The sequence below is a fragment of the Struthio camelus genome, chromosome 1, assembly GCF_040807025.1.
Source record: "Struthio camelus isolate bStrCam1 chromosome 1, bStrCam1.hap1, whole genome shotgun sequence".
NCBI lineage: Eukaryota > Metazoa > Chordata > Aves > Struthioniformes > Struthionidae > Struthio > Struthio camelus.
In genome coordinates, this window is record NC_090942.1 from 70,307,805 (window position 1) to 70,321,550 (window position 13,746).

Here is a 13,746-nt window from a genome sequence, read left to right on the forward strand (position 1 = left end):
GGTGGATCCCCCATGACTCCTGCCCAGTGACTGTGCAGTGCCAGCTCAGAAGGACAGTAGCCACTCCAAAGCCTGTTTCTGCTGCTTTACTCTAACTAGTTCAGGATGAAAGAAAGCAAGTGATGTAATTTCTGGTTGGCAGATTTTAGACCACCTCTAAATCATGAAAGGTTCTGTCGGGAGAGGCTGGCTGTTCTCCATTCAGATACACCAAATGCGAGTCTTGGAGGCAGCCTATAACACCTTGTGCATCACCTCATGATATGGAGAGCCAAAGGAACCCAGCACCTAGCAGAGCCAAGTACAGCTGCCTGAGCCATGATTTTCCCTGCTGCTGGGGCAGAGCGAATCTGCTCTGCAGAGCAGTCCTCCAGGTCCAGTCCTGCTGGCAAAAGAGGAGGGGGGAATGTTTCCCATGTCTTGCCTTTCTCTGAGAGATAAAGTTGTGCCTCTCCTCTCTCTTGCAGGTTTCGTGTCCACTGCCATCGAATCGTTAACGATAACATTTTCACCAACCTGATCCTATTTTTCATCTTGCTCAGCAGCATATCCCTGGCAGCTGAGGACCCCGTCCGACACCTCTCCTTTAGGAACCAAGTATGCTTCCCATCCTCCTTCCCTTGCAGTGTGTTAAGAGTGTGGTACAACTAGATCATGGGCCAAAGCCAGGAAAGGCAGAAAAGACTGCATCAGAGGCTTCTGGAGTGACTTTCTGCCCTGATTTGTGCCTTTTATAGGCTTTGTGAATGTGAAATCACTGGGTTTTACAGGGGGCATGAGTCAGTGCAGAATTTGGCCCCTACTTCGTTTCATCAGCATCTGTTAGAAAAGGACAGGAGACTGAAGCAAAAGTCTTTTACAGCTAAAAAACCCAGGGCATGATTCTTACTTTGTTTGCACGACTTTAAATCAGGAGTAACAGTCTTTAGTTTGGCGCAGTCACTCTGGGGAAAGTCGATGTCGTTAAGGTTAGACTCATACTGTTTGAATGCAAGAGGCAAAGTAAATTGGAGGTAAGCCACAGAAAATATGCCGTCCTCCTCTCTTCACCAGGCTAGGGGAAGGAGAGGAAGGTGATCAGCACAGAAATACATTCTCTCCTTTTCTGGCCATTCCTATTAGCCTTTTGAAATGTTCAGCGGCCTCCTAAGTCTGCCAGTGGTTGTTTCACTTAATCTGGGGTCACTGCGGGAATCAGAAGTGTCAGCAGTCATATGTGAGACTTCTGATCTCTGCTGTCTGCAGCGTCATTTTGGCATCTTTCTGCCTGAATTCTGGAAAAGCTTGCTAGACTTGAACACTGGGCTAATTTATTTATTGTTTAATATTAAAACCCTAATTGAACGCTCAGTGTTCTGCCTACCCTGAAATATCCTGGCCCATATATGCATATGCACAGAAGACGATAACGGAGATTTATTCCTGAGCTTATCTCAGAGCTGCTTTGCATTTTATCCTGAAGGAGGGTGCTAAATAAAACAATCAAACCTGTGCCACCAATGACCCACTTGTGCATAGCTGAGTGGGTCCACCACGTAGAGCTAAATGTATGTCAATCTTAGCACTAGAGAATGATGTCAGCTGGCATATAGGCTTCTGATGTGCCACAGAAGCTGCCAAAGAGTATATTGCAGAGAGATTTAAATGAGAAAAAAAAAATAGTCAAAGTTAGTTGTTCTGGATAAAGTGTTGGAGGTCGGGGACAAAGTGTTGTCTTGTCTATTTAAACCCACTGATGTTGCATGAAAATCTGTGTTTAATTTTTGCAGGTACAGATGTTTAAAATGTATCATACAAGCAGACACTGACAAGATGTTTGGGTTGCAAATGTAATCTGCCTTTACGCCTTGACAGTAGAACACAAGGATAGTGTCCTGCCCTGTGCCCACTCAGAGGGCTAGGAGGGAGGGAAGGAAATAAAGGTGCAAGCGAACTAACTGTCCTTGCCCTCGCTCTGAGACAACGTATTCAGGCATTAACCTGTGCACAAGGACTTTTGCAGACTAGTTTCCGCTGTTGACACAAACCATCCCAGAGCAGGGAGACAAGAGCGGAGAGATCCTGCTCCGGCAAGGGCTAGCAAAGAGGCTTGGATGCTGCTTCTTTCCCGGGGTGGGCTAGTGGCTGCATCTCTCCTGTATTGTATAGAGCTCAGGCAGCAGGTCTTTGGAAGTGTCTCTCCAATCCAATCAAACAAACAGCTTCAAAACCCAAGCAAGACCTAAAATTTTATATGCTCACGATGTTCTCCTGTTCACATTCTGGCAAGGTGCTCTTTCATTTTAATTTATTCTGGATTAAATACATATTTAGATGATAATAAACATGCCTGCTGGTAAATGATACTGCCTGCACACGTGATCTGTAGTCATTTCCAGCAGGCCTGATTTCTTCTATACAGGAGGTCTTTACTAGCTGCAGCTTTGGGGCCACATTCCCCAGTATGGCCTAGCTGCTTTGCAGTGCTCTGGTAATGTAAAACAGCTACAGACCCACCTTAATCATCCACTTTAATCAAGTTTATGGCTGCTTTATGTCAGTGAAGTGATGCAACGCAGTCCATTGATATAATATTCCATATTCCATTGATATAATAACCAAATGTTGGGACGTAGCAGGCTGCAATGCACAGGGACTTTTCCAGTTATAATGTGTGGAAATTAATATAGGATGCAACTGAGGCCAGTCCATCCTTGAAATGGCCCTAATTTTAGTTCTCTAAGTTGCAAAAATTTACAGAGACCAAACTAGCCTTGAAGAGTGAGAACACCTACAGAAGTCAAAAATTCAGGAGTGACTTGAGGAATTTTAAGTTACACAGTCACAGTAGGTGATACATGTCCCTAATTGATTTTCAGTGACTGCGAATTGGGATAGATTTGGGTCATGCTTAAATGGTGTAATCTAAAATAACACTACAGTGTGCAGTAGCTATCTCATTGCCCATGGCATAACAACCCGTAAGAATCTAGCCAGTCTTTGTAAACCTGGAAGTCTGGGTTAGGACAAGAGCATCCAGATACAGTGAAGACCTGTGGGATGCATAACATCTTCCTGGTGGAGGAGGACAGTTTACTGCTGTATGCTTATTACTGTTTTAGCAGTAAAGGCTTAAATTCAACAAATGACCAGGTTTCTACTGCTTCTACGTAATGAATATTCAGTTTACAACTTGGTTAAGCTAAGAGGACAGCAATCCAGCAGAATGATACTTTTGATTTTCACTGTTTGCAGTGTAGGTAAAACAAAAGTGTTTGGGATATTGGAATACACTGGAAAAAAGAGTCCAGTTCTGGTCCCATTAGTCAATAGTACAGCTCTCATTTGCTTCTGGGGGATGTAAATTGGTCCACAGTAAAAGACATATCTGTTCTTAATGCTGCTACTTTGAAAGTCAAGTTACACTTCCAGACTTGCTGTTGCCTTCTGTGACATTCTGTGGCCGTATTTTGTGGCTTGCTGTATATGCCTCTGTTACGCCCACTGTGGAGTCTAGGTTCATGGGACTGTTGAGTTTTTCAGCTGGCCTGTTACCCAGAATGCCAATGGAAAGATGCAAAATCTAAGCTAGGCACCTTTAGTGGATGAACAAATTATGACTCCAAGATGAAAGTTGTGATTCTGTTCAATTGGCAGAGTGCATATTTGTTATTCATCCTAACTCAGGGCAAGTTAGAATACAAAAAAAAAAAAAAAAAAAGAGCTCTAGCAGCCCCTGTGCATCAATTTGCAGTTTGTTTTTCTTCCTTTTGCAAGAGTCACAGAACAACCCTGAAATTAATAAGAAGGAGCTGCACATTTTCCACTGAGAGACTAGACATTCTTGTATTCTCAGTTTGGAAATCTATTTGGGAAAACCCTTGAATTGTCTGTTCTTTATCAGATTCAAATTAAAAAAAAAGAAAAAAATCCTACAACAACCAAGAGCTTGTTTTGCCTCCAAAGCCCTCATGGGATTTTAACTCAGAAAAGATCATCATTTAATGTGCTTCTTGTCTCCTGTGCCAAGACTTTCACTGCATTCAACAGGACATCATTACAAATCCATTTCCTATATTTTCCTCTTTGTCCCCCTGTTAAGAGCCTTGTATATTTGATTTTGAATTGTGATTTCCCATTCCAGTGGTCAGTCACTGATCTACCCTCCCCACTCCTATTCCCTTTTGTTTTTACAGATTCTCTTTTATTTTGATATAGTTTTTACTGTCATTTTCACCATTGAAATTGCTCTGAAGGTAAAGTGCCCATCTTCTCTACCATTACTTGATCACAAGCTTACTAGTTTTCTGCCACTGTCTGTTGCTAACACACACGCCTGTTTGTTCCTGGGTCACGCTCAGTACCACTAACCCAATTGTGCTTATTTTTCAGATCCTAGGCAATGCAGATTATGTCTTCACTAGTATCTTTACATTAGAAATTATTCTTAAGGTAACCAATCTGAGCAATACACTTCTTCCTTTCTTCCTTCCTTTCTTCCTTCCTTTCTTCCTTCCTTTCTTCCTTCCTTTCTTCCTTCCTTTCTTCCTTCCTTTCTTCCTTCCTTTCTTCCTTCCTTTCTTCCTTCCTTTCTTCCTCTCTCTCTCACTTTCTCTCACTTTTTCTCTTGTATCACTTTGTATTCCAGTATTATCTCTACACACAGGACTGTTTATCTTTTGATTTTATCCTTTTGATAGTTATGTAAGAAGTCTTCTGTGAAATTTTGATATTTAAACTAGTAATAGACAGCCAATATCAGCCCAATGCTCTTTTGGGGAATCACAGTGAAAGGATGGATTGGGAAAAGTAAGAGAGGACCAAGAAAAAAGCCAATACCCTAGAAATTTACTCTCTCCATCCTGGCCAGTCTTTCCAAAACCAGCTTTGTTTGCTGTACAAAGAACCCTGAGCACATGCACTTCCTCTTCTGCGTATTACAACTGAAAGAGAAGGTATCAGTTCTGCAAAAGTCATGACACTAGACCAGAGGGAGCCAGTGACTTACATTACGCAGGTTACAGTGCGCACAGCTGAATGGGAGATAGGAAGTGGTTCTACCAGGGAGCTCAGTGCAGAAGCTCATTTTTTAGGTGTGGTGAGGGAACTGAGAGTACAAATCACTGAAACATGAAGGACTGTAGCTGAGAATGAAAATTACTGAGCTACCTGGTTGAAACTTGGCTTCAGATTTCCCAGGAACATGCTCTGTACCAAAGAAAATATGCTGGAGAATGGTTTAGCTGGGAAGCAAATAAAAATAGGCTGCCTTGTTCTTAACTCTGATTTTCCCAAACTATTAGGCTAATAATTTAAATAACAGTAATTGAGCAAAGTTCTGGCTTTCCAAATGCTGGGTTCACTTGGCAGGTTGATCTTTTTCTCAGCAAGATGGTTCTAAGTGCTGGCAGGCAGCAGCGTTCTCCTTAGAGTTGCTCTGATCTTGCAGCTCAAGCCTCTAATAACAGTATCCAAACAGCAGGCCGGCAAGCAGGGAGACCGCTGCATATTTTTGTAGAGAGGTGTGCTTTTGATGTGATTTTAAAGCACCAGAGCCAGAATGTGCTCCCAAGTGATGTACGTGTTCTGCTGTCACGCTCAATCCAGTGTGCCTCTGTGTTTCCACAATCAGTCCGAACATGCAGACACCAAATGGTCTAGCAACAAGGCACACACCCCAGCAGCAGCAGCATTTAAAACCAAAGCTATAGTGTTGCTGATGACACATGCAAGCCTCACACTGACATGATGGAGTCTGATGAATGTTAGCAAGATAACTACCTTAGCAGTATTTTGAACATACCACTGAAGATAATTATGATTTAGTTTCAAATAGCATTCTAAGTTTTTTTCAGTGCCCCAGGTGGAAGGCAGGCATAGATTGTACACTCTGTGAGAGCTTCTCCTAAGGTAACAAAATCTCCCAACACACATGAGAGAACCACAGTTTGTACAGAACTCAACAGAGATTCCCCTCCTGATTTCAATGGTGTCTCCTTTCTTTCAAGATTGCCATACAAAACATAACCACTAAAGGGCATCTTTACCAACTTTGTTATGGCAAGAACTTCCCCCCACTCCCCCAATCGAATGTGTCTATAAGTATAAATTCTAAGCCAGGACCAGAGTTTATACTTCCTCCCTTTCTAAGTTCTGTCTGACTGGTTGATAGTTGGTTCCCTGATGTCATGGATGTTCGGTGAAAAAAGTAATCTGATATATCATGTGCTCTTTCACTCTCACTGAAATTATCACAGGTAGATATGGCTGGAAACCACCAGCAGGTATGCCATCCTGAGCTATTGGCAGGAACTAGAGAACTCCAATTTGAACTTCTAGTTCATGTTTCTAGTTGGGAGAGCCTGGCTAGAGCTGATCATTGAGGAATAGTCTCATGCTGTCTGCTTCAAGTTACTTTAGGCATCTAACTTACACGAGATGCAGAGGACCAAATTTAGAAGCCCATATTCCCAATGCAGGTAATGTAGTAAGATTAGCAATTGTGGGGTTAAGGGGTACTCAAAGCAGCTGCATCAGATCACTCACCAAGGCTAAGGTAGGTGGCACAAATATCTTTATCACCTCACCCTCTTTGAGATATTGACATGCCAGACATATCTATTCATATTTTGAAATAGAGCTCAGCCTAAAATTGAAAGTTAGGACCTTGGCTTTCCTGAGTTCAGAAGTGGGAAAACCCACTTCCATTTCCATTGTCACTTAATCCATTTCTGGAGCTGTGACATCCCCTTCAACAGAGCACACCCAGCAGGGCAGAGAGGCCCTTGCAGAAAATATAAGCACTGGTTTCCATTCCCCAAGTATACGGTGCTCATAATGATTACCTCCACAAAGAGGCCTCTCTGTGTCAAGGAATCTTACCTTGAGCTTTGCAAAGAAAAATCAAGGGGAAGATGCAACCACTTCTCTTCTAGAATAAAGACAGAGGAAACTGGATGGGGGTAGGAGAACTGACTGAACACAATTGAGCTGAATAGAAGGAGCAAACTGAAGAGAACGGGAATTCCTCCTGTTGCTTCAGCTGTACTCCTAAGCATGAGATCCCTGAGGGATTCTGTCTTTCCTTACTCAGAGGGATGAAAGCTCAACTGACCACTGCAGCTGGTTTAATCTTTGGAAAACATCATAGAAGAGTGCCTTTTATTTCATATTTTCATTCAATTTAGCCAAAGAGGCCTTTATGTAATACAGTACTCCCAAGTGTCCTCTGCCACTGAAGATAAAGGGAAAAGCATATGATTGCAAAAATTAGTTTTTGCAAACAGTCATTACGCTGCTTTGCTGATTCCAAGGATTATGTATACTATGCACTGACAGTGCAGAGAAAAAAGGACCAGAGAGTCCATGTGAGCACCCTTTCCGTCACTGAACCTAACATTGGCTTTCCCTAGTTAGTTCTCTTACAGTTATCCTACTGTCTTCTTCACTCTTTCTTTTTCAACTTCTCCTTTGGGGTCTGGGGGTAAATTGTATGCTATGTAAGAAATACTGCCCCTCCCCACATATACAGTCTGAGCACAACCAGTTAGGCTTGATTTCTGAACAGATGCTAATGGCAAAGTGTGTTTTTGTCTTCGTGTGCCTCCCTGCAGATGACTGCTTACGGGGCTTTCCTCCATAAGGGCTCCTTCTGCAGGAACTATTTCAACATTTTAGACCTGCTGGTGGTCAGCGTTTCTCTCATCTCCTTTGGGATCCAGTGAGTGAGCTGTTTTCAACTGGTTGATTTTTCCGGATAGTAGGGTTGGGATGGGGGATAATACCTCAGTCTCTTTGTCTTATCTGGGCAGGATTTCTCTAAAAGTATTCTTCCCAGCCTAAAAGTATTCTTCCCAGATGATTCAGGAGACATTAGAATTCATCCTCATGAGGGGAGATAGCGATTTGCATATACTACACTGATGACCCGGATCTCCCAGAAAGAGCAAATGAGAACAAGAAACTTGGTCCATTTGGAATCATGACACGCAGCTTTGTTCCAAGATCTCTGAGTTACTGTATCAGTTCAGGACAGTTAAAAGACTTAAGTGTTTCTTCCCAGAGCTCTCATTACCTCTTTGGAAAATGAGGTGATAACATTTTGCTACTCCCTAAGAGTCTTGGTCAGTGAAATATAATCAAGCGCTGGAAGAGCTGTGTAGGAATCCTCAGAGCAGTGGTGGCAGTGGCAGTTGCTCCTACTTCTGTCACTTCCACTTTGTATTGGTTGATCTGATAATTTACTTAATAAATTTATAAATTTACTTGACTCTATAGAGCTCTATGCATTGGATAAGGTGTTTCCGAAGTAATAACAGCACACCTGATAAGAAACTAGCTCCCAATTGTTCCCATTATGGATTAGCAGTTCATGTATGATATGTTCCAGAGCTCACTTGAGTCAAGCAGAAGGATCAGGTTCGTTAGGCTTTCAGTCATGATCTTAAGAATGGCTCAGTGCTCATCTTGGCCTGCTGTTTTGTTCTTACAGACCTAGCTAGGCTTTAGCAAAAGAAGCTTGTTGCTAAAATCAGTAGGAGGGCCTGATGTCATTCAGCATGGAGAAAATTCTTGGTCAGAGTGTCAGTCTTCGAAGACGCAGGGAGTTCTATCCCTGTTGTAGCAGACAGTTCTGTTATGAACTTAAAATTAAGCACATAAGTAACCTTAATTAATTCAGTGGGAGTTTCCACATCCTTAAAGTTATGTACACTCTTATTGATTTGCTGGATCAGAGGCCAATACATTGCAGGATCAAACCCAGCTGGATGGTATACCTTTAAATGCCAGAGTCACCTGGAGTTTCCTTTCTTCTATTAACATTTCAGCAGAGTGCTTCTTTGAGCCTTATCTTAAAATGACTTGTGATGACTACATCTTGGCACAGTTTCCATTAGATATCTACAGAGTATTTGGCAACTTGCCCTGGTTAGAAAAACTCTGACCATGTTCCATTCCCTTCATTAATACAACAGGGATAGTGAACACCAGGCAAATGTATCCTGAGCCTCCACAGATCAGGAAGTAAGACCTACATAAAAAACTCCAGAGAATGGTTTCCTCACCCCCATCACAGTCCTTTGTAAAATGCCTAGAATGGCAGCTCTCCTCCATAGACATTTTTCAAACATTTAAAATTGCAAAGATAAAATATATCCTCTTTGTACATATGCCATTAGCATTGCTAATGTGTCTACATCATATATTTACTCATGTTAAAGGGTTTCTTACATGAGGATGAAATGTTTGGTAGTGTACCGATCAGTAAGAATATACATTTTCTTGTAGCTAAAATCAAAGACACGATCATCTGTGAGCCATAGGCTGTAAATTGCAAACAGCTAGAAAGAGTCTGTGTTAACAAAAGCAGCATTTGCTTTTGAAGCAGGTGGGTTTGAGTTCTGACCCCAGTCAACCAGTGCCTTCAGTTGCCATAGCAGGTAGCAAAGAGCTAACTCTGTAAGTGCATTAAACAGTCTAAGGCTGGGATTTCAAATGAGAATGAGTGGGTGAAATCCACCTGCCCCTTACAGCATGTCCCTCCCTCATATCGCTATATCTCTCAAAGTTGACCTTTTCATACTTTCTTCCAGGTCCAGCGCTATCAATGTGGTGAAGATCCTACGTGTTCTGCGAGTGCTCAGACCACTGAGGGCCATCAACAGAGCCAAAGGCCTAAAGGTTAGAAGAGTCCCAATGCATTCTGTAAGCTACAAAGTTAATTTTTTTCAGGCTACTAGGACCTTTACAACAGTTCTAGTGCTGTTTTAAGGATCACCACTAAGGTCAAATGATGCAGTTTGCTAGGGTTACAGATGGGCTCATGAGCCTACTTTAATTCTTCCACCCTTGCACTATTGGCTAAATTCCCCTCTGTGGGCTGGTGGGTGCCCAGCTATGTAAGGATGCGTTGCTGGACATACTAAAGAGCTGAGCTCTGGTATTCCTCTATCCCTTTTTGCCTGCTTCTGAGAGTACAATGAAGAATGTAAAAGGGGTCAGTTTTCTTTCCTGAGACATTACTTAATAGTACTAGTTAAATCAGATCCTTTTATTTGTTGTTCTAGTCACGGGCTTCTCCCCTAGCCAAAGCAGCTCAGAACAATCCTACAAGTTACTCTTGTTCCTATCTTCCATTTGCAGCATGTGGTCCAGTGTGTGTTTGTCGCCATCCGAACCATCGGAAACATTGTGATTGTCACCACTTTGCTGCAGTTCATGTTTGCCTGCATTGGAGTTCAGTTGTTCAAGGTAAAACCATTGGACTCATTCATTCATCCATCACACTGAGCTGTCTTCTAGGGTGGGAATAGCATGAAGAAGCCTATGGAAGGGGAGATGGAGTCTTCCCTTGTGAAAGACAAAACATATGCAGCACTATCATTGTTACCTGGGCTCCTGCTACTACAAATTCCCCCAAAGTGAACCAGGCACATGAATGAATTCCTGCATTTCATCTATAAACATAAGAAACCAACAGTAAGGTTGTCCACCCTCCCCTTCCCCAAATAGTTTGTGGCATAACCTCAGTGTCAGGGAGGTGAAGGGGGCTGTTCTAAAGGATTTGGACTTGCAGACTGCCTACCTCCCATCTAATAGAGGAAGGGCCACGCCAGATGATCATCTGGAGGTTCTTAATTCACTTCTTAAGGTCTATTTTTATTTTTTTGCCCTTCATCACCCTTCTGGAAACTAGTATTCTGCAGCACTCAGTGGACATTCACTGAAACACACAGAAAAGTTCTGTGCAGGCAGATGAAAGCCTGTGCTCTGAACTACCCAGATGCAGACAACTTTCAATCCGCTTGGTCACATCTGTGTGCAAAAGCACATGTAAACATACTCATATTGTTAAGCAAGTAGTAAATGCAGCCTCCTTGCTACATGACCTGCCCTAACCCTTGCACAATCGAGGAAAGGAAAGGAAAGTCCTTCCAGGAAAGGAAGATTCATTCTTCTTTCTTCTTCCTCAAGGGCAAACTGTACAGCTGCACTGATAGCTCCAAGCAGACAGCGGCAGAATGCAGGTGAGTCTGACCTTTCCCGATTAGCCCCTTTTACTGGCTGCCTGCTCTCAGGGTCCGGTACTAAAAGTGCAATTGTGCCATCTTTTTGGTCTGTTCTCCAACCACAGGGGGTACTACATTACATACAAGGATGGTGAAGTCAACCAGCCAATGATCCAGCCCCGAAGCTGGGAGAACAGCAAGTTTGACTTTGACAACGTCCTGACTGCCATGATGGCCCTCTTCACTGTCTCAACGTTTGAGGGCTGGCCAGAGTGAGTGCTTCTTGGACCCCAGCAGCTGGGGTGCACTGCTGGCAATGCTCTCATTCATTTCTAAAGAGGAAATTCAAATGCAGAATATTTTTAAAAGTCTAGAGCATTAAAGGCAGCAATAGCAGCAGCGGCAGTCACTGTAGTATTATATACCTTTGTAAATTCCTAAGGGCCTAGAGGAATTGCTGTTCCTGTACTTGTCCACAGTGCACAGCACCTCTCTTGCTCTTAAGAAACAGTTTCCAGTAGTACAGTAACACACAGTAGTACAGTAGCAATTTCTTGATAGCAATATTTGTTACTGCAAATACTCAATGTTGATACTAATACTGACTTACGAGTACTGCTAGATGTTGCAAGTTCCCCAGTGGAGCCAGCAGGCTAATATGAAATGCATCACTGCTATCTCTGCAGTATGGGCAGACATAGGATATCTCATCAGGCTATGTTGTCTGTGCCACAGGGGCCAAGGGCTTCCACCGCTCCGTTCTGTCAGTGTGACGTGGGTGTGCAGGGTATGATGGGGTTGCCCCAGAGCTATGTCACTGGATGATGCCAGCTGCAGTGTGAATAAGTATTAAAATCGCTGCAATCCCCTTCCTTCTCAGAACTCAGTTCCCAGTAACCCACTCTCTTCAGTTTTTTGTTAAATGAAGGAATATATCTGTTTTAACTTTCTAATTGTTCAACAATGAATACACTTCACCTCTGAACAGGTTAAAATGTATAAAGTTAATAAGAGCTGTGCCTTCTCTTTTGCAAAAGCTTACATTTAGATCAGTGAAAGTCTGCACATCTGCAAGTGAAAACATTCTGGTACAAGCAGAAGAAAAATAGCAGATCTGAGTCTTATGACATCACCTATAAGGCCTCGTGACAGTTGCAGGTCTTCTCTGCATTGAGTTCCTGTTTGCTTTCAGGTTGCTATATAGGTCCATTGATTCCCACATGGAGGATGTGGGACCCATCTATAATCACAGGGTTGAGATCTCCATCTTCTTTATTATCTACATCATCATTATTGCTTTCTTCATGATGAACATCTTCGTTGGTTTCGTCATCGTCACATTTCAGGAACAAGGAGAACAAGAATATAAGAACTGTGAGCTGGACAAAAACCAGGTAATTTACCACTCCTCTTTCCACCAAAGATAAGAAATACCTTGACAATAAATGTTTGAAAGAGAACATACATCCACAGAGGAACAGGTGAGGACTGCCAACAATCTAAAACACTAAGCTGGCTATACTGCCATCTTTCAGGAATCAGGTAAAAAAAAAAATCTCTCTTTAAGATTTGCACAAAGGAAAAGCATCTACTTTAAAGTGTGTGCTGTATCATTTGGCTCACTGACATTAGTTAGATGAATGTGAATACGTTGTCTGGCCAAAGTAAATACCTATGGATCTATTTGATAGTTAAAATAGATGCATTCAGATTATGATATAAAAGAAATTTTTCTTCCAAGCATTGTCATTTCAGTAAACAACTTGAACTTACTGTTTTTTATTTTTGGAGGCAGCTGACCAACCCTGTATTTTGTTTCTAATTTTTAAATCTACCCTACCTCTTTCACAGCGCCAGTGTGTAGAATATGCCTTGAAGGCCAGGCCCCTGCGGAGGTACATCCCTAAAAACCAGTACCAATACAAAGTCTGGTATGTGGTGAACTCCACCTATTTTGAGTACTTGATGTTCGTTCTGATCCTGCTGAACACCATCTGCCTGGCCATGCAAGTAAGTATGCAAGCATAAAACCTCACAGGAGATAAGTTATGAGACCTTGCTGGGGAAAATGTAGAAACAGCAGAGGTTGAGGCCAGCTTGCATTTTCACACCATGCACTGAGGGAGAGGGACAAGATAAAAGGTGTTGTACCATGTTCACTCAGGATGACATTTAGTTAGAATCCTGAATCTGCCTCTCCTTCTCTTCCCACTAATGCGTGACGCTTTCAACAATTCTATTTATCCTGTTTAAAAACAAAAAATCCAACAGTTATATCACAGACCAATTCAGTGGCCACTCTAAGAACAAGTGGCTTCTCAATTCTGACTTGTATTCTCTACAAAGTAGGAACAGGCCATGAACTGCGATTCACCTGAGATCTGAAGTTTACATTTTGGGCTTTTCTACATTAAAAAAACAGAGACCAAATATGTGGGCAAACAAGGTAAATAAGGAAAATGGAGATAGAAGGCAGGCAATCCCTAGCATCTCTTTTATTCTTTATTAAGACCCATAGAAACTTGGCTAAAAAGTACCTCCAGAGGCCGTATTTTATATCCCATCACCTCAAGGCAGGATCAGCTCCACCTAAAGCGTTTCTTTACAGATGTTTGCCTAACTTGCTTCACTAGTGATGCTACTGGTTGCCTTATCTACCCCATACACTTGTGCACTTATTTTCCTTTCTGTGAGAAGGTTTTCCAGACATCTAATGTGAATCTACTGAACAAACATTTGCTGCTGGGTCTGCAAGAAT

At 42.3% G+C, this 13,746-nt stretch overlaps 1 protein-coding gene across 8 annotated transcripts in view; it reads left to right on the top strand.

Moving 5' to 3' along the window:
• CACNA1C (calcium voltage-gated channel subunit alpha1 C) overlaps positions 1-13,746 on the top strand; it is a 451,988-nt gene that overhangs the window by 361,425 nt on the left and 76,817 nt on the right. For all 8 annotated transcript variants that reach the window (XM_068947481.1, XM_068947471.1, XM_068947499.1 and 5 more), the window contains 9 exons: positions 468-597; positions 4,372-4,431; positions 7,593-7,699; positions 9,573-9,660; positions 10,123-10,230; positions 10,954-11,006; positions 11,114-11,260; positions 12,181-12,382; positions 12,840-12,998. In XM_068947481.1, the coding sequence (XP_068803582.1) occupies positions 468-597; positions 4,372-4,431; positions 7,593-7,699; positions 9,573-9,660; positions 10,123-10,230; positions 10,954-11,006; positions 11,114-11,260; positions 12,181-12,382; positions 12,840-12,998 (1,054 nt within the window). The remainder of the gene's footprint in view (positions 1-467; positions 598-4,371; positions 4,432-7,592; positions 7,700-9,572; positions 9,661-10,122; positions 10,231-10,953; positions 11,007-11,113; positions 11,261-12,180; positions 12,383-12,839; positions 12,999-13,746) is intronic.